General features: G+C 35.1%; 2 protein-coding genes across 4 annotated transcripts in view; both read right to left on the bottom strand.

Annotated features, from left to right (window-relative positions):
- Nucleotides 1–4,399: 4,399 nt before the first annotated feature.
- sing (MARVEL domain-containing protein sing) lies at nucleotides 4,400–14,633 on the bottom strand. Its single transcript, XM_023171175.2, has 4 exons — nucleotides 13,662–14,633; nucleotides 10,064–10,246; nucleotides 7,796–7,936; nucleotides 4,400–5,156 (listed from the first exon to the last, which is right to left on the bottom strand). The coding sequence occupies exons 1-4, from the start codon at nucleotides 13,794–13,796 to the stop codon at nucleotides 5,079–5,081; spliced, it is 537 nt and encodes a 178-aa protein (XP_023026943.2). The 5' UTR covers nucleotides 13,797–14,633; the 3' UTR covers nucleotides 4,400–5,078.
- A 1,847-nt stretch (nucleotides 14,634–16,480) lies between these two features.
- The window catches only part of LOC111514931 (uncharacterized), a 30,203-nt gene continuing 22,646 nt past the window's right edge, over nucleotides 16,481–24,037 (bottom strand). For all 3 annotated transcript variants that reach the window (XM_074185149.1, XM_074185151.1, XM_074185150.1), the window contains exons 4-5: nucleotides 22,182–22,307; nucleotides 16,481–17,565 (exon numbers count right to left, since the gene is read on the bottom strand). In XM_074185149.1, coding sequence (XP_074041250.1) covers nucleotides 17,491–17,565; nucleotides 22,182–22,307 — 201 coding nt within the window. In that variant the 3' untranslated portion in view covers nucleotides 16,481–17,490. The remainder of the gene's footprint in view (nucleotides 17,566–22,181; nucleotides 22,308–24,037) is intronic.

Here is a 24,037-nt window from a genome sequence, read left to right as displayed (position 1 = left end):
AGTACTCGTATTGCATACAGCAGGACTTCTGTACCCTACGACATGACTTTCTGCTTCGCTCTTGTAAAACGTATAGATACTGAAAATGAACTAAATGAGGATTTCATTTGATATTAACGAAGTACTTGTCATATTCTCTACTTTATTTAATGGTCCTGATAGTATGTAGGTAATTCCTTACTACAGAATTACTTTGGGCAGCAATTCTTGAGAAAGTTGAGAACTTTTATTTTGTCTTTAACAAAAGAATGTGACCTTAATAAACACATGTGCTGAAAAGTCCCGGGCCTAAGCGTTTTTTTGTTCAAAGTTGGCTTTATTCATCAATGTTATCTCCATTAAGACTCACACAATCACACGGGTAAGCATCTTTGCCATATGCGGTCGTTTCTTTGCAATTTCGGCCTTCAAATGTTCTAGTAACGATGTATAATATTCACTGTTGATGGTTTTTCCTCCTCAAGATACTCGATGAATATTAAACCGCGCAGATCTCGAAATATCGAGGCAATAAACTTTCCAGCCGATTGTTGTGCTTTCGGACGCTTTAGACGAGATTCACCAGTTGCTCTCCACTTGGATAACGATCGTTTTGATTCCGGAGTGAAGTGATGGATCCATTTTTCATCCATTGTCACATATCGACGCAAAATTTCAGTTTGTTATGTTCAAACATGGTCAAACACTGCTCAGAATCATCAAGACGTTCTTGTTTTTGATCAACAGTGAGCTCGCGTGGCATCCACTTTGAACAGAGCTTTCTCATAGTCAAATGCTCATGCAATATAAAGCCAACACTTTTTTTTCAATCTTTACAATGTCAGCGAACTCACGCAACTTTACTTTTCGATCATTCGAAACGATTTTGTGGATTTTTTTAATGTTTTCTAATGTTACTGCCTTATTTGGACGTTCACTGCGTTCTGCATCATCGCTCTCTCTACGACCATATTCGAAGTCAGGAACCCAAGCAGTGTAAAATTATAACACGGTGAATGCAATAAGACTAGCACCATCTATGTGTTAGGACCGAGACTTCTCAGCCCATGTAGTATATGTAAATCACCCTTCGGGATCAACTGAACGAATAAGAAATCTGGTGGACAAAAGAAATGGTCGACATCCATTTCACAGGAAGATTTTTTAATATCAACAAGAAATGTACTTTGTGCCGAAAAAGATAAAGATTTAGCTCAATGTGTCTATTGTATTAAGTATCAATAACGCCATCCAGTTATTTCAAAAACTACACCTCACCAAACTTCATTTGACGTCATATGAAACTATAAACTATAAAATAACATACAGTTTCAAGTATATTCTGAATATATGTATGTGTAACAAAATAGGACAGTAAAAGATAACAAACAGTTTGTACTTATGGGAAAGAAAGTTTTTGGCTTTCTTCTACTCCATCTTGATACAAAAAAAGGATGAGGGAATCTTCCAAAGAAAGGAAGGAAGTAATCAATTTGAAAATAAGTAACTGGTTTTTATTCCACAACGAATGTTTGAAATATAAACTGAGTAGAGAAAAGTATTTCTGTATAATTCAGTGTTCATATAGAAGTATTTGTTTCGAAAGAATTTTTTTCTTTCCTGTAATTCAATGTTTATACGAAAGTAGCTGTTTCAGGAGGACTTTCTTTCAGTTTGTGTCTGAAAGTTACTTCTTTGCATGATCTACACATCCATGTATAGAGTTACTTATTTTCAAATTGATTACTTCCTTCCTTTCTTTGGAAGATTCCCTCATCCTTTTTTGTATCAAGATAGAGTAGTAGAAAGCCAAAAACTTCCTTTCCCAAAAATTAATCACTCCTAAAAATATAACCCCTTCAATTCAGTTTGTATTTACTTAGCACAATACAACACTTTAGGAAAATAGCCAGTAATAATGTATTTTGAAAAATTTCCGATATTGATTATATGAACTGTATTGAGAATCAGACACAAATCAATCAATCAATCAATCATGCTTTATTGTCCAAGAAATCCTTATTGACAAAGCTAGTTGAAACTTTATGAAGTCAACATTGTTAAAGTTTAAAAAAAAATTATAATTATGATATACAGTGAACAATCATAGGGTTATACGAATACACATAAATAAAAAAATATATAAACAATCACAGATAATAAATAAATAAATCATTACAGATATGTAAGCATCTGAAATACTAAGAGTTAAAATACATCATCGTAATATTCCTTCAAGTCATAGTAGGCTTTTTGCAAAAGTACTCCTTTAACTAATTTTCTAATTTGCTATTGCCCAATAGCACATTGAAATGCGGTTGTATATTTTCTTGTTCTCATATATCAAAGAAAATTTTGTAATTGCTGATTTTGGGATTGGCAAGGGTAAATTCCGACTTCCTCTCGTGTGGCAACGTCTGTCATTATTTACTGCTGAGTTGGAGTATTTTTTGTGAATTAATCAAACGGTTTCTAAAAGGAATAAACAAGGTACAGTAAGAATTTTCTGACTGATGAAAAGTGGTTTGCAGTGGTCTTGTGATTTTGCTCTACATATGTATCTGACAGCCTTTTTTTGTAGAACGAATACTGAATTTAATAATTGCTGACTACAAAAGCCCCAAAAGGCAATTCCATATCTCAAGTGCGACTCTATCAAGGAAAAATACACAGTTCTGGCTGAGGATTGATTGAGTTCGTTAGAAACAACTCGAACTGCATAGCAGCCAGATGATATTTTTTTGCATACATTTGTTATATGCTCATCAAATTCCAATTTATCATCTATAAATACCCCTAAAAATTTTGTGTGAGTTCTGTTAACTATAGCGTGATTCTCTATAAGTAAATCGTCAAAATTGAGTTTGAAGCAAACTATGTTTGTTTTATTTGTGTTGAAACATTCAATAGTTTTAATCGCACCACTGTTTAACCCTACAGAGATCCAGAGTTATGATGTCTCGGAGATTATCTTCATTTGTCCCACGCCAAAGGATCGTGGTGTCATCCGCAAAAAGTGTGAATTTTTTTTAATGTCAATGGTTACCATATCATTCAGATAAAGCAAAAAAAAGGGATAGGGCTCAGAACCGAACCTTGTGGTACACCTGATAAATTATTCTCAATAAGCGATTTATTTCCTTGGAGTTTCACTAACTGCTTTCTGCCTATTAGATAACTGTAAAGCCAGTTATATGACAATCCTGTAAAGCCATAGCACTGAAGTTTAAATAATAGTGTTTCATGGTTCACGCAGTCGAATGCTTTTGAGAAATCACAGAATGCTGCTCCAATAGATTCTCTACGATTTAAACCAAAATATACATCTTCCAGAAAAGAGAAGATTACATCGCCTGTGTTTTTATGGCTTTTAAATCCATATTGAGATTTGCATAGTATGTTATGATTACTTAAGAAGTTAAGCATTCTCTTTTTAACCAGTTTTTCAATTATTTTTGTCGGTACCAATGCGAGAGTTCGATTGCAAGGCGAGGTTCTACAGAATGGCCATCCAGATCGCCCGATTTAGCTCCACTGGAGTTTTTCTAGGGGAATGGTTCAAATTGAAGGCGACAAGACGCAGCCAATTACTGTATATAATTTACTGAAAGATATTAACTGGTAATGTAGGCTACTAACACCTGATATTCTTCAGAATGTATAGAAGAAAACCGAAGCTCGCTTATAGCATTGTATGCAAGTTGGTGGTGCTCATTTCGAACATTTGAAAAAGCACATTTTTCTGTTTGGTCTCATTTTCTCGTTTTCATTTCCATCGCTCTATCAAAAATGTTTAATTGAAAATCATTTGAATCAACAATCAGTTGACCTTATGTCCATACGAAATTTCTGACTAAAAGGTTGTTCTGGGGAGGGGGTAGCTGACAAGGAGTTGAAATATGTCCCTTTGAAAAATTTGATGTGTTTCATGATTTTTTTACAGTCTCAATATCAAATGACTTTTTCAGGGTGACTCACTTTAACTAGAATGCATACTACTATGAATTGAATTGGATTAAATTATTCCGTTGATAACCACTCATGTTGTCACACCCTACTTTGTTCTCATCCCCTATATACGCCACTGACTTCAATTATTCATTCTCAAGTAAATGAGAATGAGTTAGTTGAAACGACTGCAACATTTTTTCTGTTTAACCAAGTTGGCGTCTTCAAGAGATGAAGACCTCGTTAGTCTTCGACATCAGAGGGTTGTCTATCGTAGGAGTGCGACCATGTTGGTGTAGTTTTGATGTGTAGGAGATATACTAGGAGATAGGAGATATAATAGTTTTGGAAAAGTTATTCGTTATAGTTAATGATTAATGCATATTATGGAGTATAATTCATTAATATCCATATAAATAATGCAATTGAATGTTAGCAAACTGGAGGTATATAGGTAATATTTATTCGAGGAAAAACAGTTGTTTTGTTTACAGAATATATTGATAATATACAAAACATTGCTGTGGATATGCTATAATAAATATTCTAATATAAATCATAAGAAACAAAGAAAGACATTATTATTAAAGTTATTAAAGTTTCAATTGTAAACTATGGTACTTTGTGGCTGTAATACCACGGTTCAACAACGTTTTATGATGTCACATGATCATCTTTAAACGTGTACAAAGATTCTTCAACAAACAAAGATCGCCTAATAACGCGATCACAAACATACTGGAGCGTTCTAATGTGGTATATATTTCTGGTCGTTTCGGAGATCTAGAAGATTGACTCGGATCGCAGATTAGTGCGGAGATCAGAAGAATGATAACAGAACGCAGATAAGTTGGGAATTGAGACAAGCAAAAATGTTAGGGGCGACAGTGAACAAGTGAAATAATTGTAAAGTGTAATTGAATTAAGTGTAAGTTGTAACCTGAGTTACTGAATAAGTTGTTGAATTTTGTTACCACTCATTTATCATTAAGAACCCAAATAGGCGTAACAATACTTCTGAAGTTTCACTACAACATTTCAACTAAATTTTTTCTGAGATGTGGAAACATCATATTTGAAAAATTTTATATCTCTCTGGTACACCAGATTACAGTTTTTTTTCTTGTTATCGATGTAAATTGAAATTTTTTCTATCTGTACCCCTTAAAATATTTATATGATTTGTAAGCATCATATGCGTAGAGCAGTCCCAACACAGAACCAATCATCTGAAACAAGAAACAAACATAGATTACATAGGAATAATGAAAATAAAATTTTTCAACTGAAAGTATATTTGTTTTTGGGATATGAGTTTTCTGAATCCAAAATACACATGGTTTTATAATTTTCTATTCCATTAATTCAGAAATTCTCTTCCAATTTTTTGATTATAATTAAAACAGGGGAGATCGAGGTTGCAGATTTCTTTTTTCAAAAAACATGAAGTTGTAGTATCAAAATGAAGGGTCTCATTTTCAACATGTGCAAATATTGAAAGAATGCCTTCAGTTTCTTGTAATGATAAAGTCAATTTTACATATTTTGTAATAGGTACTTACAGAGGCAAAATTTTTGTTAAATTTCGGAGCAGAGGAATCCAGACCAGAGACAATTTATTGAGTCTTCCTATTGACGAGAAAAGGTTTTGGCAATTTGCTATCAGTTTAGACGTTGCTCGGTAGAAGCCAAGAGATTTCAACGCCGCTCGACTATCCGAGAATATTTTTATTGACTTGTTTATGAGGTTGGATTCTACCAATCTCTCCGCACACTATTCAATAGGATAGATTTCCCCTTGAAATACAGTCGCATAGATCCCAATGCAGGTTGATATCTCTGTCCTGGATCTAGGACTGAAAACACCTGCACCAGAACCTGAAGGTGTTTTTGATCCATCTGTGAACCAACAACCATCTGCTCTTAATATTTTCTTCTCCTCTCTACTCGGGAACAGTACTGTATAAGGCAGTTCTTTGTTGACAGTTAAAAGCATAATGCCAGAGGTTATTCCCAGAATGCTGCGACTTCTAGAATCAACCAGCAGTCTATTGTACTCTGCATTGTGATTGTGCACAAGTCTAGTCTCTCTCCTCAGAAATATGTGGAGAGGAGCTAGATCTAGAAGAATCTCCATGGCCGCTGATGGTGTGGTAGTGATGGCACCACAGATGACCAAGCAAGCCTGTTTCTGTGAGCCAGAGAGCTTCGCCAGAGCCGTTTTCTGTAAAGCTGAAGGCTTTACAGAAAACGGCTCCATAAATGATCATCGGTCTGACAATCATTACATAAATCCAATGGATATGTTTGAGACCTGAGCCCCAAGATTTACCACAAATCTTTCGATATATCCATATGGACAGTCTGGCTTTGTGTAAACCTTTTTCGAAGTTAGCGTTCCAGGTGAGTTTTTCATCGAAGACAATGCCAAAATATTTCACCTCTGTGAAATATTTAAATCGTGGCGTTAAATCGTTCAATTTTCTTCGACTGGTGAAGGGGATTATCACAGTTTTGCTGGGGTTGACAGACATCTGCTCCCTCAGGCACCAACTGTGAACAACGTCCATCGTACTTTGTAGTATATTACAAGCTACCCTTCCTGACGCGTATCTTGCCAAGCTGATAAGGTCATCTGCATATTTGTATAGCGAAACACGTGTTGCGTTTTTGTAAAACTGTTCAGTAAAAATCTCACAATGAAGTGTTTTTTTAAAGCTGCTATATTTGTCTTTGTTGGCATCAAATGGATATTCAGTTTGATCACATTATTTTCATTTGTTGTCGAATTCTGAAGTTCTTCATTATTCTTCACTGACGACTGTTCTGAGGTAATACTGGAATGTTAGATGAACCTGATTGCTTATTATATTGTCCTGAAATTTAGCTTCGCCAATTTTTCATTTGACGGAGCTTGAGATACTAGCTTCTGACATTGGCCGGTCTATCAAAAGATGGAACAAAATGTTTACTTGTAAAAATATCGGGGTTGTAAGAGCATATTCCAGAATTTTTGAATGCGTTCATCATACTTATAGGGGTTGCTGTGAAAGGCCATGCTGTTTCACCGATTAGAGGGATTATGTAGATTGACATAGTTTTGCCGGTGTTGTGACGCCTAAAGATGCTATCGTATAGCGAAACACGTGTCGCGGTTTTGCAAACTCTCAAGTGATAATCTTACATTAGAGCCTGTTTTTTGAATACATTGTAATGGATTTTCATCTAATATAGGTCAGTTCCACCATATTTTTCAACATATTTGTGACTCCAGTCTTGTCAAGGTTCCAGATTGTTGGTGGTATCAACTAAAATTTCAGTAGAGTTTTAGTGATCTTAGTAAAAAAACATTTATATTATGTCTGTTACATTCAGATGCACGTTCGGCTCTAGTTGCTTCTGAGGTTCTCATCGATGAAATAGGGTTCCTCTTCATAAATCAAGTGGAACAGTTCGCTTCATTTAATAGATTCTTGTGTCATGAAGGGATGGCACTATGATTTAGAAACTTTTCTCACAAATCTGTCCACAATAGGCAGAAATAGGCCAAATAGTTTCAACAAAAATTTACTTGCGTGATGTTCATTCAGACAATTACATCAACAGAACCACTCAGTCGCTAATGCCGGACTAAATAAAATGGTTGACGTTTCAAAAAGTTATTGCAGTCGAAACAACAACTCGCCCTGGGAACTTACACCCCCGCTCTCCCCCATATACTGAATATCAGGACGAAGTCATTAATGGAAATAAATGTTTTTTCGAAGACGAGGACTTTGTTTTGCAATACGCTATTTTGATTCAGTTCATTTATCGTTTAACTTTCATGACTTTCGATGGATTAATGAATATTTTTACATTAACTTACATAGGCGGCGCTCAATGCTGGATATACTTGGAAAAAAGGGGTTACTAGGTACATAGGATGAAGAAATACGTTGACAGCCCATCCTAGATAGGAACATGATGATATATAGCTAAAGGCAGCAACACCATTGAAAAGAGTTTCCTAAAAAAATCATAAAAATAAAGTATTACACTTGACTCCGACATGGTCGTTCTAGGATTAAGGGTTAAGTATTTTTGCGATAAACCATATATTCATGTCTTTTGACACACATTCAATTTTTCGGCACCTAATAGGTTGTACAAAAATTAATGTAATTTAAAAAATTGCTTCATACATTTTTTGACCTACGATATAAATAAAAACTAAAAGCAAGTTTCTGAATGAAAACAAAAATAAATGAATGGTTCAAGATACTTTCAGATAAGCTGAAAATTAATATTTGTAATCTCAGCTATTTTTTATATTTGAAAAATCCCATAGATCAATTTTTCTGAGCCAGATTCACACCTTTATTTAACCACATTTTTTTAAACATATTTGTAACAAGTCAATGACATTACATTTATAAAACAATCTGATTATCTATGAAGCTATGAAGCTTTAAATCAACAGATAATGAGCTGATACGAAATTAATGACAATTCACGAAAGTTAAATGAAATTACATTTGAATAAAATAAAAAGTGGTCCAGACATATTTATGCGGATTGAGGTGATTATCCCTCTCCAAAAAACATAGTTGCAAGAGGTAATTTTTCACAAAACAGATTACTTTCCAGACATTGAACCTTCACAGATGAAGGTGACATTTTTTTAAAGAGATTAATTTTCATTGGCTTTTGTTAGCTAAATTACTTCAACCTTGGATTTTTTAACCATTTGTTAGAGGGTGTGCTTTTCCCTAAGTGGCTGTGGTTATCTGCGTATATCGAATATTTGATTATATTATTTATTCGTTTTTGATAGATATACATGCAAGTGCCATCAGGAATATTTTGTACTTTATAAAAAAAGGTATACACTGTGTACAGTGATCACGATGGTAAACACCGTCCATAATTCTGAAAACGTTTCTCTTAAGACTAAATAGTTTAACGAGTTGAGACTTCAATGACAGATATTTTTTCAATTATCATAGCACAGATGATTGAGTAGAGAGTTTTTTGTAAAGCTATTTGATTATTCTATATCAATTTGTTCACGTTTTACCTACGTGCCATTTGTAATGGCACTAAAATACCCTTTGTCAGTGTTAAGCTTTCGCTTAATACCTTCCTCGAGACAGGCGCTTATTGAATAAGTACTCACTGAGATAGACTCATAAAAATGGACAAAACTTTTGGAATAATCTGATTTTACTTACTTGAGAATAATTTATAACCAGAATCCTTACTAAACGAGAATTATATTCTGAAATTTAGAAAACGTATGGTAAATAACCTCAGGGTTAACTTTGAAGAGGCATGACCCTATAGCAGGGCCCCCCTCCTTCCACCAATGTAATTCAAATTAGCTAATCCACATGAGGATAAAAGTCATGAATTGACCACAGGGCGAGTTATATTTTGGCAAATAAACTATAAGCCAATTGAAAATTATCATATTATGGTCATAAAATGTTCAATTCGTAGAATACTGATAGATTACAAAAAGTTTTCTATCAGAGAATGTAAAATTAGACGACAGGTTTTCATACCTGACGTTTCGTATATGACTGAGGTAGGCATTATCAAAGACGATGAAGCAACTGATGAATGTATCTGGTTGTTTTCATAGCAGATACTACATTATCGAAATATTTCTCCGGGCAAACCAACAAAGCAAGTTGTAGCCAAACATGCATTCGAAGACATACACGTTATTTCGTTTGATGAAACGCAAAGATTTGACAAAACTCTGTATTACTATTCAAAAATATAGGGAGGTGATAGAAAACAAAAACACAGACACAATTTCCATCGAAAAGAAGGATGTATTAACATAAATTAAATCTGACTACCTGTCCAAAATTACACACAAATCAGGTCATTCAATTCAAACAATAGAAACGAAGCCACGCCCACCACCGATGATATAATAGCGAAGATAATATGTATTTTCTGCTGTGACAACGAGAGAACTTCGTCCTTTACCTCATCGCTTCTGATAATGTCTACTTCACTTGTAGTTGTAGACAAAACGTCAGCTTCAACACGGTCTTTCATCAGATATGATTTCTAAGTATAACCTACATTGAGTGAATTGAAGGTCTTGTTAAACAAAGTATAAATGTTAGATAATACTTACAAATAAAGAAGATCTCAATAGGCTGAAAGATTTTTGTGAAAAAATGTAGCAGGCTAATATCACAAAACTGGTCATGAGACACCAAGTAACGGTAGTAATGAAGGACTGAAGTGACGGGCCCAAAACGGAAGTATACTGTAGTCCAAAATTGAGAGCTAGACTCTGGCAGAAAAATCCCAATACCTGAAAATGAAGTTATGAAAAATGTATGTTATGTGTTCACATCGTGTCAAATTCAAAAAGTTATAAATAGAAATACTTCAAACCCCGCCAACCCCCACTTCAAATGTTTGATTGGCAACTTCTTAGTGGAACTATATTTTGGGGCGTCAATTTGGCCAGTCTATACTGGCCACATTGGACGTTTCACAAATATTTTGAACGAACATGAAAGCATCCATTCATACCTGTCATAGATACCCAACAAATCTGACAATATGTTTACTCCAAAGTTTTACAAAGACGATTTTTATTCAGAAACTGAGAGTAAGTAAAGCCTACAAAACTTCCAAATCAAATAGTGAATTTTGAAAATAGATCATTCAACAAAAAAATACCACTAATAATTTTGAAAAAAATGTTTTCAGAACATGGCTATTTTAGGTTGAAAATGAGATATTTTTTAGGCCTGACATTAAAATGAAATGATATACCTACTGAATATTTCGATTAAAAAATTTGCAAAATATTGAAAACGCCAATAGGCGAGTCTCTATGAAATATCAGGAAAAACAAAAAACATTAAAAACCGTTTTTTCTTTCAATTTTTCTGGTAACATTTCACTTTATGTGAATGAATGATTCACCCTATATTTGTATATCTTTCATAACTTTTGTTTTGAATTTTTGCCAATAAAAGTTTAGTTTCGATGGAAATCATGACATATAAAATTAGAAGTTAACACATTGAAGAAATATATTGTTAGGAACACGATCTCTAGAAATATATGAGCCCTGAGTTTAAATATTATTTCAATTTATCAAATTTGGTATATTCTCCACCTTTATATTGTTTCCATCCTATTTGTTTTATTTTTTTATTTTCTGATTGTTAGTGTATCTACTTGCATGACTATCATCACAATTAATTTTGAAACGTAAACTAGAATATTTCCAGGTTTAGGTTTATATAAATAAATCCAGATTTCATTATAGTCCAGTGTGAAAATGCACCTGATAGTTTCTTTCCGAAGGCTCTCAAGTGACCTATTCAATGAATTTGTGACTTGAAAGGATTATATATTTAGGAGTGACTAATTTTTGGGAAAGAAAGTTTTTGGCTTTCTGCTTCTCCATCTTAATACAAAAAATGTAGGAATCTTCCAAAGAAAAGAAGGAAGCAATCAATTGGCTTTCTTTGGAAGATTCCCACATTATATTGTATCTAGCTGAAGTAGTAGAAAGCCTAAAACAAAGAATTTGTGACTGTTTCCCAAATTCATATCTCATATGTTTAAAATGACTAGGTTCTCATCAAAGTGGAGGTAAGCAATTTCAATGTCATTGAATATTCAATAATTTCGTTACCTGCATTTAATATGTTCTTTCAAATTGATGTATGGAAGCAAAACCTAGTGTCAGTTTATGCCATATTAATCAAGACTATCAAGATCATGAATCTTATTACAAGTTTACAAAAACTTTATACGGGTGTTTCAAATTCGATCTTCACCATTGGGTTCGGTAGCCAGGCGGTTCGACGTGAGTGCTTTGTTCACTCACTCGAATTGACTGCCGTGTTGGTCGTGGTTCAAGCCCTAGTCTGAACGATCGATTTTCACTTGCTATCGTCCAACCGGTGTTAGTAATCAGACTTTAAAAGGTAAGACCTCGTTAATCCTTAGCTCGCACATGTTTCGACTTCTGGGGGTTGTCGTTCGTAGGGGTGCGACAGCTGGTTAACGGAAATACAGATTTTAAACGGACACTATGAGAGATACGAAAATGGTTAAATTGGGGCCAAGTTGCGCATTTACCTGACTAACAATCATTCTTTAGAGTCGTGGGGGGCTATAGAGAATCAATCATTCCTCCGTATTTTTTTCTCCTCTTTTCAAATGAATCGAACTCAGTGAGATTTTGAGCCAATAACTTGAACATAGTTCGATGTTGTTGTCGTTTTTCGGGATACAAGTTTAAATGCATTTCCGATGTCCTGATACTGTTTCTATCGTATTTGTATAAGTAAATTTGTGTCATATCTCTTTTTCCTTCATTCGTGAAAGCCATTTTTCGCCAAAAATTCAATGACTTGTACAATAACAAAATGTCGTTGAGTGTCACAAATTGAATGTCAAATTTAGAAACATCAAAGTCAAAGCCTATTATGATAAGAATTAATTTTTTTCAATTTCACTAATTTTTCAAAAAAGAATTATGACTTTTGATACATCATTGAAAAGTTAAATGTAGCGCCCATAAGAAAAAATAAAGTTGAAGATGATATCCGTAAGACGAAACGTCGGATGGCAAATCTGAAAACACAATTATGTAGCAGGGAAAGTGGAAGTACAATTTATTTTCGAATCCTTCGAAAAATTAAACTATTTTCGAAATTTCTGATTTTTCCGGATATCTCCGGATATACTCGGAATTTCAGAACTTTCTTAACGGCATATTGTTAGTCTGGTAAATGCGCAACTTTGCCCCAATTTAACCATCTTCGTATCTCTCATAGTTTCCGAAACCCTAATGATGAGAATCGAATTTGAAACACCTTGCATAAGCCGTTTTTTTAGCCGATCCCATTATTGCTATCTCAGAAACAGTAAATACAAGGTTGGTTACATCGGACAAAAGTTACCTATTTTGGAGAACCAGAATAATCTCTTTCCAGATCGAGAATATCAGTGGTTGTTTTTGACATATTTGCCAAAAACTAGAATTGTCCGAATTTCATTTTTTGGCCCTACCATCTCCATTTCGAATGATATGAAAAAAGCAGAAGAACTTTCAATACTGTTTCATATTTGTCATAATCTGATATGAACCAATTTGCATTGCAACGTTTCGTTCATTAGATTCATCATCAACTTTATTTTCAAATACATACCATGTATTGTAATACAAATATGAATGTGTTATTACAATGGCTACAATTATCGATGAAAAAACTAGAGGTCCGTTTTTTGGCGGTAGATATTATTATAGTTCCCCAAAATAGGAAACTTTTGTTCAATTCAACCGACCTTTTAAGTCTTACCGTTTTCGAGATAGCAATAGTGGAATCAGATGAAAAAAACGGCCTCTTTATTATTGTAATATCGTCAGCAAACATTTTAATTTTTTCCTGCGAGTGCAAATAAGCTAATGAATTTGATATTAATAAGAAACAGTGGTGGTCCTAGAATTGATCTTTGGTGAACCCCACATGAACCTTTATTTGGGAAGTCAACCTTTCCCCTGTACTAAAAAAAGTGAAAATGGGAATTTTGACAGAAATGTACCTGTAACTGAACTTCTGAATCAAAAATATAGATGATGCAAAAAATATAGATATAGATACCTATGTCTTTCCCAACAAGAATAATATCGTGATTCATGTATCATCATAGACATCCAGCAAAAAAAAATATTGGAAATAAAAACCATCACTTACGATTTCGGTTAATTTGATCATTCCAGGTTCTGTTTTCAGAATGTCCAAGTGCATACATGTGCAACAACGACAGCAGCAACAGCTGACTCCGTTTTGACCTCCGGGAATTGTAACTATAGTGGGACCCCGCGACATATTTTTTTAGTACCTAGATGGTATATCACAGTATTTCGTAGGTGTTGTATAGAGTACTGACAATTTCAAACTGTATTCCCGGATGGCACACGACTGGGCGTATAAACAACGCAGGAGCAACAAACTTCGTAGGGGATGGACTATTTTTGGAAATAGGGAATGCAAAAGTATAAATATACGGTCTTTCCTGTGATGAATTATTTTTTATCGCCTTGTTTTATAATTAGTGCAATGCGTATGACTGTCAATGAATGTGCTGGTTTCCGTTTTTATATTGTGTACACAGAAAATGTTTCATTATCTTTGCCACAATAATGAATTGAAATATAAATGCAGCAAAGCAATGTGGCTTGACCCAGTGCGACTCGATTCAATGTTTTGATTATCTCGGATTATGAAAATATAAAGAGTCTTTTTCAAAAAAGAGACAAATATTTCGCAAGACGATTCCTAAGATATTTTTAAGACAGAAAGTCATGAATGTATGAGTCTGCAAGTCTTTTGTTTTTAAGATGTGCGGTTCGAAATTTTATTTCAATCTTGGTTTTTCTTTAGTATTTGAAAAAAAATTCGATGTTTGTACGAAAATTGGAAAATGATGTGTTTAACTTTAGAAAAAGCTACATTTAATCTTAGTTCCGCTTCTACTTGTAGAGGGCGCTACATATAAATCTTTCTATTGTGAAATCAATTCCATTGTTATTTTTCACGTAAAAGTTACCGTTTTTACAATTTTTTGATTCGAAATATTCAATGTATTTCGAATAGTGGAGCAATTCTGAAAAACAACTTTTTTACTCAACATAAAAACAATTCAAACGTTAAATTTTCAATTTTCAACAACAATAGACATTGGAATACTAGAAAAAAAAATTGGAATCATAAAATGAAATTATGCCTATTAAATTATATAACGAACTCCCGATTTCCATTGAAAAAATTATCAATTCTTTACAAAATAAGAAACAATTGATATTTGAACTACTGTATATGCTAATCTGGGTGATTGAACCTCTTATACATTATTTTACATGAGTTAAATGACCTTATATACTCTAATTTTTTCACTATTTTTAGTCAAAATGATAGGTCGTTTCATCTCAAAGTGTACACTCATTCACCAAACATTCTGAGCTTCATTTATTTCATTAGGATTCAATCTGTCTTCATATTTAAAATTTTTCTTTCTACATTTGGCAATGATCCTCAACATGAATAAAACTGTAACTCTCATCCAGTTTCGAATCTTAGAAGAGCAATCAACATCTAAACTTCATTCATTTCAAATCAAATATATACTGAATCCAATTTTTTCCTTAATACGAAAAATCAGGCCTTGTAAACCAACACGAATTTGAGTTCAAGTCAATGTCTTCCGAATCTCTTGTAGCAGCATCAGCCACGTTAGGTTATGTTAGGTTAGGTCCAAAGTGAGTGGGTCTATTCGACCCTCCACCGCAACCCGCAAGGGTTTATTGTGGATCATACCTATTCACACTTGACCAAATAAACGCAGCTTCTCAACGAAGCCGATTATTTTGTATGGTGAGTGGTCTTTCAGGTCAGATGGTGAGAGTTACGGCTCTGTGGAACTCTAAAACCTGATTTGGTCCCCAGCGGGGTAGGCAAAAATATGTAGTCTGCTGTTCCATAATTTTCCAAACACAGGCGACTCACACTGTCTTCCGATAGTCCGAGTCTCTGAATATGATGATTCAAATGACATTGACCTGTAAGAAGGCCTTGGAGTGAGCCAATCCTGGAAGATTCTGCCATAAGTCCATAAATCTTCTAGTCATCCAGTACCGTCCTTTGCAAAGGAGTCAGCAGTCTCATTGCCTTCCAGGTCAATATGGTCAGGAATCTAGACCAGAGACAATCTGTTAAGTCTTCCTATCGAGGAGAGTCGTCTTTGGCAATTTGCTATCAATTTAGATGCTGCTCGGTAGGAGCCAAGAGCTTCCACCGCATTAGCCACATACACATTACTTTTCAAGGCTCATTTTTTCCAATACCCATAGTGTTGCTGAAGGCTCAGGAAAGAAATTATAAGGTAACTCCAAATGGGCATGCCAACGAAGTGTCCTGGATAATTCTGGAAAAACGCAAGGTGAAATCGGTACTCGAGCTAATAAAAACTATCAGAAAAAGTGTAAGGATGCCTCAAGACTCCTGAGGACCACTTGCTGTGGATCAGTCTACATTGGAACCACAAAAAAAGTATCTAACTCTGTGAAAACAAGACAAATTGTCGCCCTGAGGCATACCAACAAATCCACTGTATCGAAACATGTACTAGGAGAAGGCATCCCCGTTTCCTCGTTTAAAGAGACCCACGTGTTCGATAGAACAAAGATATACTATCCAAGACTATATAGAGAGGCGATAGAAATTCAAAACACCAACAATTTCAACAAAAAAAAGAGGAAATTAACATTGATAAAGTCTGTCAGCCTGTGCAAAATTTCACATGTAAAAGGTCATTCATTTCAACCAATAAGAATCAAGCTAGCCCGCTATTGAGTCAACAGGGCAGTTTGTCCTTTGCTTCATGGAATTTTTTTAATAGTTTTGACACACTCATCAATTTCTTTATCAAATATTTGTCATATGGAAAATTAATCATCTTCCATAAAGATATTTGGTTTTTTCTGTTTGAGGAGAATTTCTACTGAGAAACCATCAATTTTTTATGTTTTAATTAGCAATTCCTAATCACACAGTTTCATTTCACATACTATACAATTTGTATAAATACAATTAGACAATATTATATATTAATACAAAAATTATTCATTCAATAATTGAAACATTACAAAATACGAAGTATGCGTACATCAAAGGCACATCGATTTGTTTAGTTACATTATGGCAGCAATCAACTGAATCTGTGTTCAAAAATATATATTCATGTCAAAGAGAGATAAATATACCTACAAAATACTGTTGCTTATACTTGTATCTTTATACTTGTTCAAGGTGTGAACATATCGAATATTTAAAACGATGAGTTTTAATCAATTAAAAATTACTACTCTATTTTTTATAATTAAATGAGAAAAAAATCAAATGGGGCTAGATTCGATATCAATGATGATAGTTTAAAAGTGTTTAAATGAGTATGTATTCTTTTGATTGTCAAGACCAGAATAATACAAAATAAAGTGATTCATTTTGTATACAATCTATAGTTTTTCCATTTGCCTGAATGGTTTTGGAAAACCTATCATAGAATTGACTATAGAGTTCAAAGCAAAAAAATACAAGATATTTCTTTGGGTATCATTTGTTAGCCTTAATTATATTCAAAAACATGAATATCGAAAACCTCATTATGATATTGATAGTTCCGTTTCTTCAAATACCACATTGGATTGTTTCAATATAAAGTGTGGTTTTGAATTACGCAACCTTACTGAAAATAAAAGTACTTTCAGGACAATTACAAATTGAACGTTTTCCTAATGTATTTGTGAATGAAAAATAATAGAAACAAACTAACTTAAAAATTAACATCAAGATGAAGTAAATTTAAAAAATCATTATTTTAATTGACTTAAATCGTTTGAGAATGTACAGGTTTCAAGTGATTTTTGACTGCAAAATGATTCAAAATTAAAATACAAAATGTGGTAAAAAAGTTTTTCTGCATTACAAAAATAAATAATAAATAACGAAGTGGATTATATAACACTTAAAGTCCTCTGTAACTCCTTAAGGCGAATATGGTACTCATCAGATACAAAGCAGAAACAATAAGTCCAATTATCTGAAAAATAAATACATTTTGTTATCATCTGAATAATAAAACATTATAGACCACCTGAAGAGATTTGCCTTCTATGTTTCACTACAAATTTCATCGCAAAGCAACTAATTAGATGAAACCAGAGCCCAAACAAAGGTCGTTGTCAAAACTATCTTAGATATTCGTGTCGATCTCATAGATGGCGTTTGTAAGATGAGATGATATCGCCATTTCACTCAGGCTTTTCCTTCAAGAACAGTGGAGTGTAAAATTGCATTTTGTAGCACTGATATTGGGTTATGAATGTTTTGTTTTGGGCTCTGGTTTTATTGGGTAATGTTGGTTGCCAACTTTCAGGTAATATACATTTATTATATAGGCGAATTACTTAGGATTGCTACTATCTGAAATATAATTATAAACTCTCTAAATTCTAGATGTCTTTTTTGTAAATAATAATTGTTTTTCTCAGTGACTAATTCTTATTTAGATGAACTTTTTCTTCCATTTATTTTTCATAAAATGGAATATTTTGAAGGTACCTGAAATTATGTAAGTTATATCTGTTTTTCTGTTCTCATAGGCAAGGCCGTAGCCAGTAAAGAATTTCGGGAGGGTTTGGTATGGTAGAGCAGTAGAAAAACATGAAATATAAAAATAACGAAAGAAAGAAAATTGTCTTTCATGATCATATATATTTATTAGAAAACTATTACAGAAATATTAACATCTTTGTACAAAATCAAATTTAGTTTTCTAGTAGTAGTAGTAGTAGTAAGATAGATAGTTTCTAGCTTTCTTTGCAGCAGACACCTCCTCGGTGTCGATGTCAATTCTACAGTGGATTAACATTAACGCATGTGGAAACAGGATGTGTCGCCAAGATCTTTGAAGGTTTGTACGCACATTGCCGTAAGGTTTGTCCATTGTGTTTCGGGGAAGTTTTTTTCAATATTCTCTTTCAAACACTTGGTTCGTTTTGCCAAGGACTTGATAGAATTTCTAACGGATTTTATAATTCTAATAGTATCTGTATCTGTAGAGTGGGGAGGGTGAGTGTAGGCCCACAGCACTTAGGCCACATGCGACCCATTGTACATCCTCATAAGGATTTGTCCTCCTAGGTCATCGTCGATCCTGTCCTTTCCAGGAAGGTGGGCAGGTCCCTTGTTCGTGTCATCATGGCTTAAAACAGGTTGGAGCCTGGCTCCCTTACCCTTTCGACTGATATTCGTCAGAGAGACAAACGAGTCAAGACTGATTTATGGGATGGCGGCATGAATGTCCTCAAACATCAGCACTGCCCTTCACGTGGACCCCTACCTGGCTGGGTTGTATGGTTGAAGATATTGTTCATTTTTCAACGGAGGACATGAGGGCCTCACTCGACAGTGTCTGGTCCATCTATATCGAGAGGGGTCGTCTACAGCATAATCCATAGCTTCCCTAACTAACGGATTATCGTGGGTTTCTGCGCAATCAATGACTTGCCGATTCCTCGATTGAATGGACTGCTTAATGAAAGGCAGCTGCAAATCTCTGCGGATGGCTTCATTCCGTACGATCCACGGAGCATTCACTATCATCCGTATTAACTTATTTTGTAATCTCTCCAGAATGGAGATATTAGACGGAGCCGATTGTCCCCAGACTCCTGAAGCATACATGATGACAGGCTTGAACATCGTTTTATAGATTGTAATCTTGTTCTTTAGGTTTAATTTAGAACGTCTGTTGATCAGAGGGTACAGACTTTTGATCCGACCCTCGATCTTTGCCTTCATGGTTGTGATGTGCGGGTTCCAGGTGAGTCTACGGTCCATTAGAATGCCGAGTAACTTTAGCCGCGCTTGTCAGTCGATCTCCATTCCAGAGATCCTCACTTTTCTGGCCGGAGAAGATTTCAATGTTCCCTTGGTTATCGCCTGAGTCTTGTCCGGGTTCACTCGGATCTTCCATTTGAGGTGCCAGCGCTCGAGGTCGTCCAATGCACGTTGCATGTAGACGACACCAAGGTCTCGATACATGGAAGATGAGAGGAGAGCCGTGCCATCGGCGTACAGAGATATTTTCGAACGCTCAGACCTCGGGATGTCACTGGTGTAAAGTGAGTAAAGTGAAAGACCCAATCCACCGGATCAGGCCCCGAAGCAGGTCGAACGCGATTAGTTTATGCAGAAAGCCCTCGTGCCATACACTGGACAGGTCACTAGGAGACATCTCCTTTATATCAGCAGGTGTAGGCCAAGACTCGCCGAACACACACTCTCTCATTGACGATAACTCCTGACACTCGCATAGGACATGCCTGACAGTTTCATCTTCCTGTTCACACATCCACTAGCCCCATATTATGGAGGTGTTTTCTTATTTGACAGTGACCAGTCAGAAATCCTACTGTTAAGCGTGAATTTTTCCTGGTCATCGCTAGATATTTCTTCGGCGTCAGCTTCCCAGGGTCGTCCAGGGTGATCCTGGCCAGATTGCATCCTTTGATTTCATCTCATCTCTTTGGGGATTGAGCGTGGGTATAACATTTGGCTAGTTCCGCAATTGTCGACGTCATCAGGCCGTAGGTGCCACTGGGTCCTAAAATTCTTAGTCCAGCCGCTTCCTTGGCTAAAGAGTCAGCGAATACCTTTACTCCTGTCGTTCCGTTTAATCCACCCCAGGATAATGTTATTATCTACCGAAGCTTTGACTAAATCTTGGTGGCACTCTAGTACTAGGCCTGAGCTAACACGTCTGTTCTAGGCTAATAGAGCTTGTCTGCTGTCAGTGCAGACTGTTATTTTTTTGCCAGAAATTCTTTTCCTGGTTATTTTCTTGTGGCAATTGAGATACCAGCCAGTTCTGTTTGAACCACGCTGGTATTTTTTCCATTCCCCACTTAATCCTTGGGCTTAGTGATTTGGAGTACACTCCATATCCTGAGCCTTCTTTGGTTTTTGAGCCATCTGGATATATGCGTTTTGCATTTGTAGCATCTGACTCTGTGTTGTTTCATTTGTATTTTGTAGGGTTTATTAAACACAAACCTAGGTACAATTGCACGACTGGTTGCCTTCAGCAGAGGTTGCGCAGTCAGCGCTTCTCGCCATAGGCTCAGCCTCAATCGACCCATTCCTACTTCAAGGTTTACACCAGCCGTGTGCAATCGTAACATGGCCATTAACGCAACCTCCTTAACGTACAGGTCCAGAGGAGACAGACCAGTAATTAATTCCATTGCCACGGTTGGTGTTATTCTCATGCTCCTGTGATGTTCAAACAAGTCAAACGTTGTTTTTGATATAATTTTTGGATGGCCGTTGCTTGTAGAACTTTCGGGGGGGATCAATCCCCCTTGATACCCCCTGGCTACGGCCTTGCTCATAGGCAAAATGTTGAGAACCAGTGTGCCTAAAATTCAGAAGAAAATGGTAGCACAATGCTTTTCATAACTGAATAATATTTAGTTGAATATATGTCCATGGCTTTGATTGTTTTTCAGTCTCATAAGCGATAAGGATTAAATGATTTTTCTCTGCTTTCTCAGGAGAGGTGATACTCATCTACATTTTCATGAATGGACTGACCCGTTAATTGATGAAAATCAATATCACTAACCATGATAATAATGTAAATCGAACATGTAAAATCGATCCATTATATTAAACCATAACTGACTTTACAAAAGGTAGTTTTATGATAACTCTTCTACTAACAGATGCTTCATCACTAGATTGCTTTGCATGTATTATGACTTTTAATAGTTGTAGGTGGAGTACGACAAGAATTCTAGTTTGAATCCAAATTTGAATCAAGGCAGCTAGGCCTATGAGAGGTTGTGTTGATTGTATGATAAATGAGTACCTGAGTACACGAGGGATGCTCATACATATGTGGTCTCGCAGCATAGTTTCAACAATCAATTCAAGATTGCATTGGCAGAAACAGAAGTAATTTAGTTCACAAACTATAGAGGGCTCTTATAACTTAGAAAATTGAAGCGAGAAAATGAATCGAGTCTCAATAAGTCTAGGACAATAAGGAACTATTTCAAAAATAAGTAAAAACTTCAGAGCAATATACCGGATCTATTCTGTGGACATTTCTACAATCAAATGGTCCCAAAGGCTCCTAGTTTCAGCAAAATTAGGTACTTGAAAATTGGCATGGGACTATATGACAGTCATAATGTAGGCAGCTAAACAAACTGAACTGAACTCAGAATCATTGTATCACAAGACTGGTAAGTCGTCACTCCAGGTACAGGTTTCATACGTTGTCTGTTAAAAAAAACAGCTGAATTTAAATTTTTCTCAAAAAAATATTTGTTTATCAATTTAATATTCTTCCTTTCAAATTAGTTTCCCTCAGATATAATACACTTGTGCCAGCGTTTTTTCCATTCCTCGAAGCAGTTCTAATATGTATTTTCAAACAGAAAAAAGGAAAGTCTAGTATAAACTCTTGTTTGGAATGTGAAAGTTCATTAGAGAAAATTGAACTGTCAAGGGTGCATTGAAATTTTTGCAGTATATTCTTACAAAATGCAACCTTTCTAACAAGCTGGGTACATGAAGTATCCTACTCATACTCCTTATGTTCTTACTTTTACTTAAGCCGATACTTTTTCAGTTAAAATTACTTACCGCCGCTGCAAAGTAAGGCTCATAATCCCTACTATAATGTTGTCTTTTGTAGTGATTCACCTCTACTATGAAGGTCAGACCAGCCGCCAGATACAAAACGAAAGCGAAACCATGGTATACCACTTCCTAAAAAACAAATGAAAGCAATTACAAGGTATTTACCCAAGTTGTGAGACAATGTACGGATTTTCTGTAATAGACCCGCCTATAATGGAAGTGTGTAGACATTGATGGTAATCGTCTGGGTCAGATTTTTAAGTGATATTTTGTTGGAGTAAGTGAAAGTGACACTGGAAATTACTGAAAGATAAAACTGAAACTGATGCACAACTACTGCATCCACATAACAGAACTGCGACATTACTATCGACGCGCTTTTCACTACTTTTTACCAATCAAATAAGAACTATACTAATCTATCTTTCTGCTAGTTATATCTTATAGGATGTACCCACCCTGAAAAAGTGTAGTCTCGCATTTTTTGTTAGTTTTGTTGATCGAAGAATATATATATATATATATATATATATATATATATATATATATATATATATATATATATATATATAATTACTTTACAAATCTACCTGAAATAGAATGGCTTTTAGATCAACTGTTAGAACAGACAGCACGAAGTACTTCAATGGGAAACCCACTGTCCTTCTTTGCAGCTAATTTGTACATGAGCAGATTTGAACTGAAAGCGAAAGACGAGTCGACTTTGAAGAACGATCCCAAATGTGAGGTTTTGAAATTGAAAATGATGAGGAGCTACCACTCAGAGATTTTTCAATTGTAAGAATTACCCACACGAATATACAGGGCTATTCAAATTCGTTTCTGTACATGGGGATCTCGTAAACGATAAGAGATAGAGTTAAATTGTGGCAAAGTTGACCTATTCAATGATGTGAAAAAATTAAATATAGCTCTTTCGATTCTGGAGATATACAGGAAAAACGAAAAAATCACAAATTATTTTTTTGTCGATATCTTCTATATTCGCAGACATATTGAAAATCTGTCCACATTTTGCTATTGGCACTTGATGTGAGCTATCAGAATATGTTTTATATAGGGTGTCATCTGACTTGGGCCACCCCATCTTTGAATTTTCAAATACGGACCTGTATTTTTTGTTGTAGTTTTTGGATCGTAGACATTCACTTTATACTAAGAAATTACATTTTATTTTATATTTCGGGATGTTTCGGTAATATTTGATTATAATGGGGTGATTATTTCCTTTTAAATTACGGCCCTGGAAATTGGTTGACTGCGTTGAATAAAAACACGTATTCATGGATTCATGGATGTATTCTGATAGCCCACATCAAGTGCCAATGGCAAAATGTGGACAGATTTTCAATATGCCTGCGAATAAAGAAGATATAGACAAAAAATAATTTGGGATTGGTTTTTCCTGTATATCTCCAGAACCAGAAACGCTATATTCGATTGAAATACGCAAATTTGCCACAATTTAACCGACTCTCTCTCTCTCTCTCTCTTATCGTTTACGAGATCTCCATGTACAGAAACGAATTTGAATAGCCCTGTATATATAATACCAGACAGATGCCAACTTTTTCAAAACAGACTACACTTTCTTGTTACGTTCCTTTTGAGTGAACAAAAATTCTGTTAGCTGGGACACATTTGTGAGAGAAGAATATTATTCAAATGAAGTTGATACTTGGCTGACCCTTGATGAAAATCTAGAACGTATTCTAGTAATACTTTATTGTGAGAATTTCACTGAAAAGCGCAACATATGTTTCACTATACAATAGCTTCCGCAGGCATGTTCATATTGGGAAACTATTGTCAGGGCCGAATTCAAAAGGCCTAGAGGC

The sequence above is a fragment of the Leptinotarsa decemlineata genome, unplaced genomic scaffold (assembly GCF_025532065.1).
Source record: "Leptinotarsa decemlineata unplaced genomic scaffold, Ldec_3_MD MMD2_tig00026363_RagTag_RagTag, whole genome shotgun sequence".
Taxonomy (NCBI): domain Eukaryota; kingdom Metazoa; phylum Arthropoda; class Insecta; order Coleoptera; family Chrysomelidae; genus Leptinotarsa; species Leptinotarsa decemlineata.
This window is presented reverse-complemented; position numbering and strand designations above follow the sequence as displayed.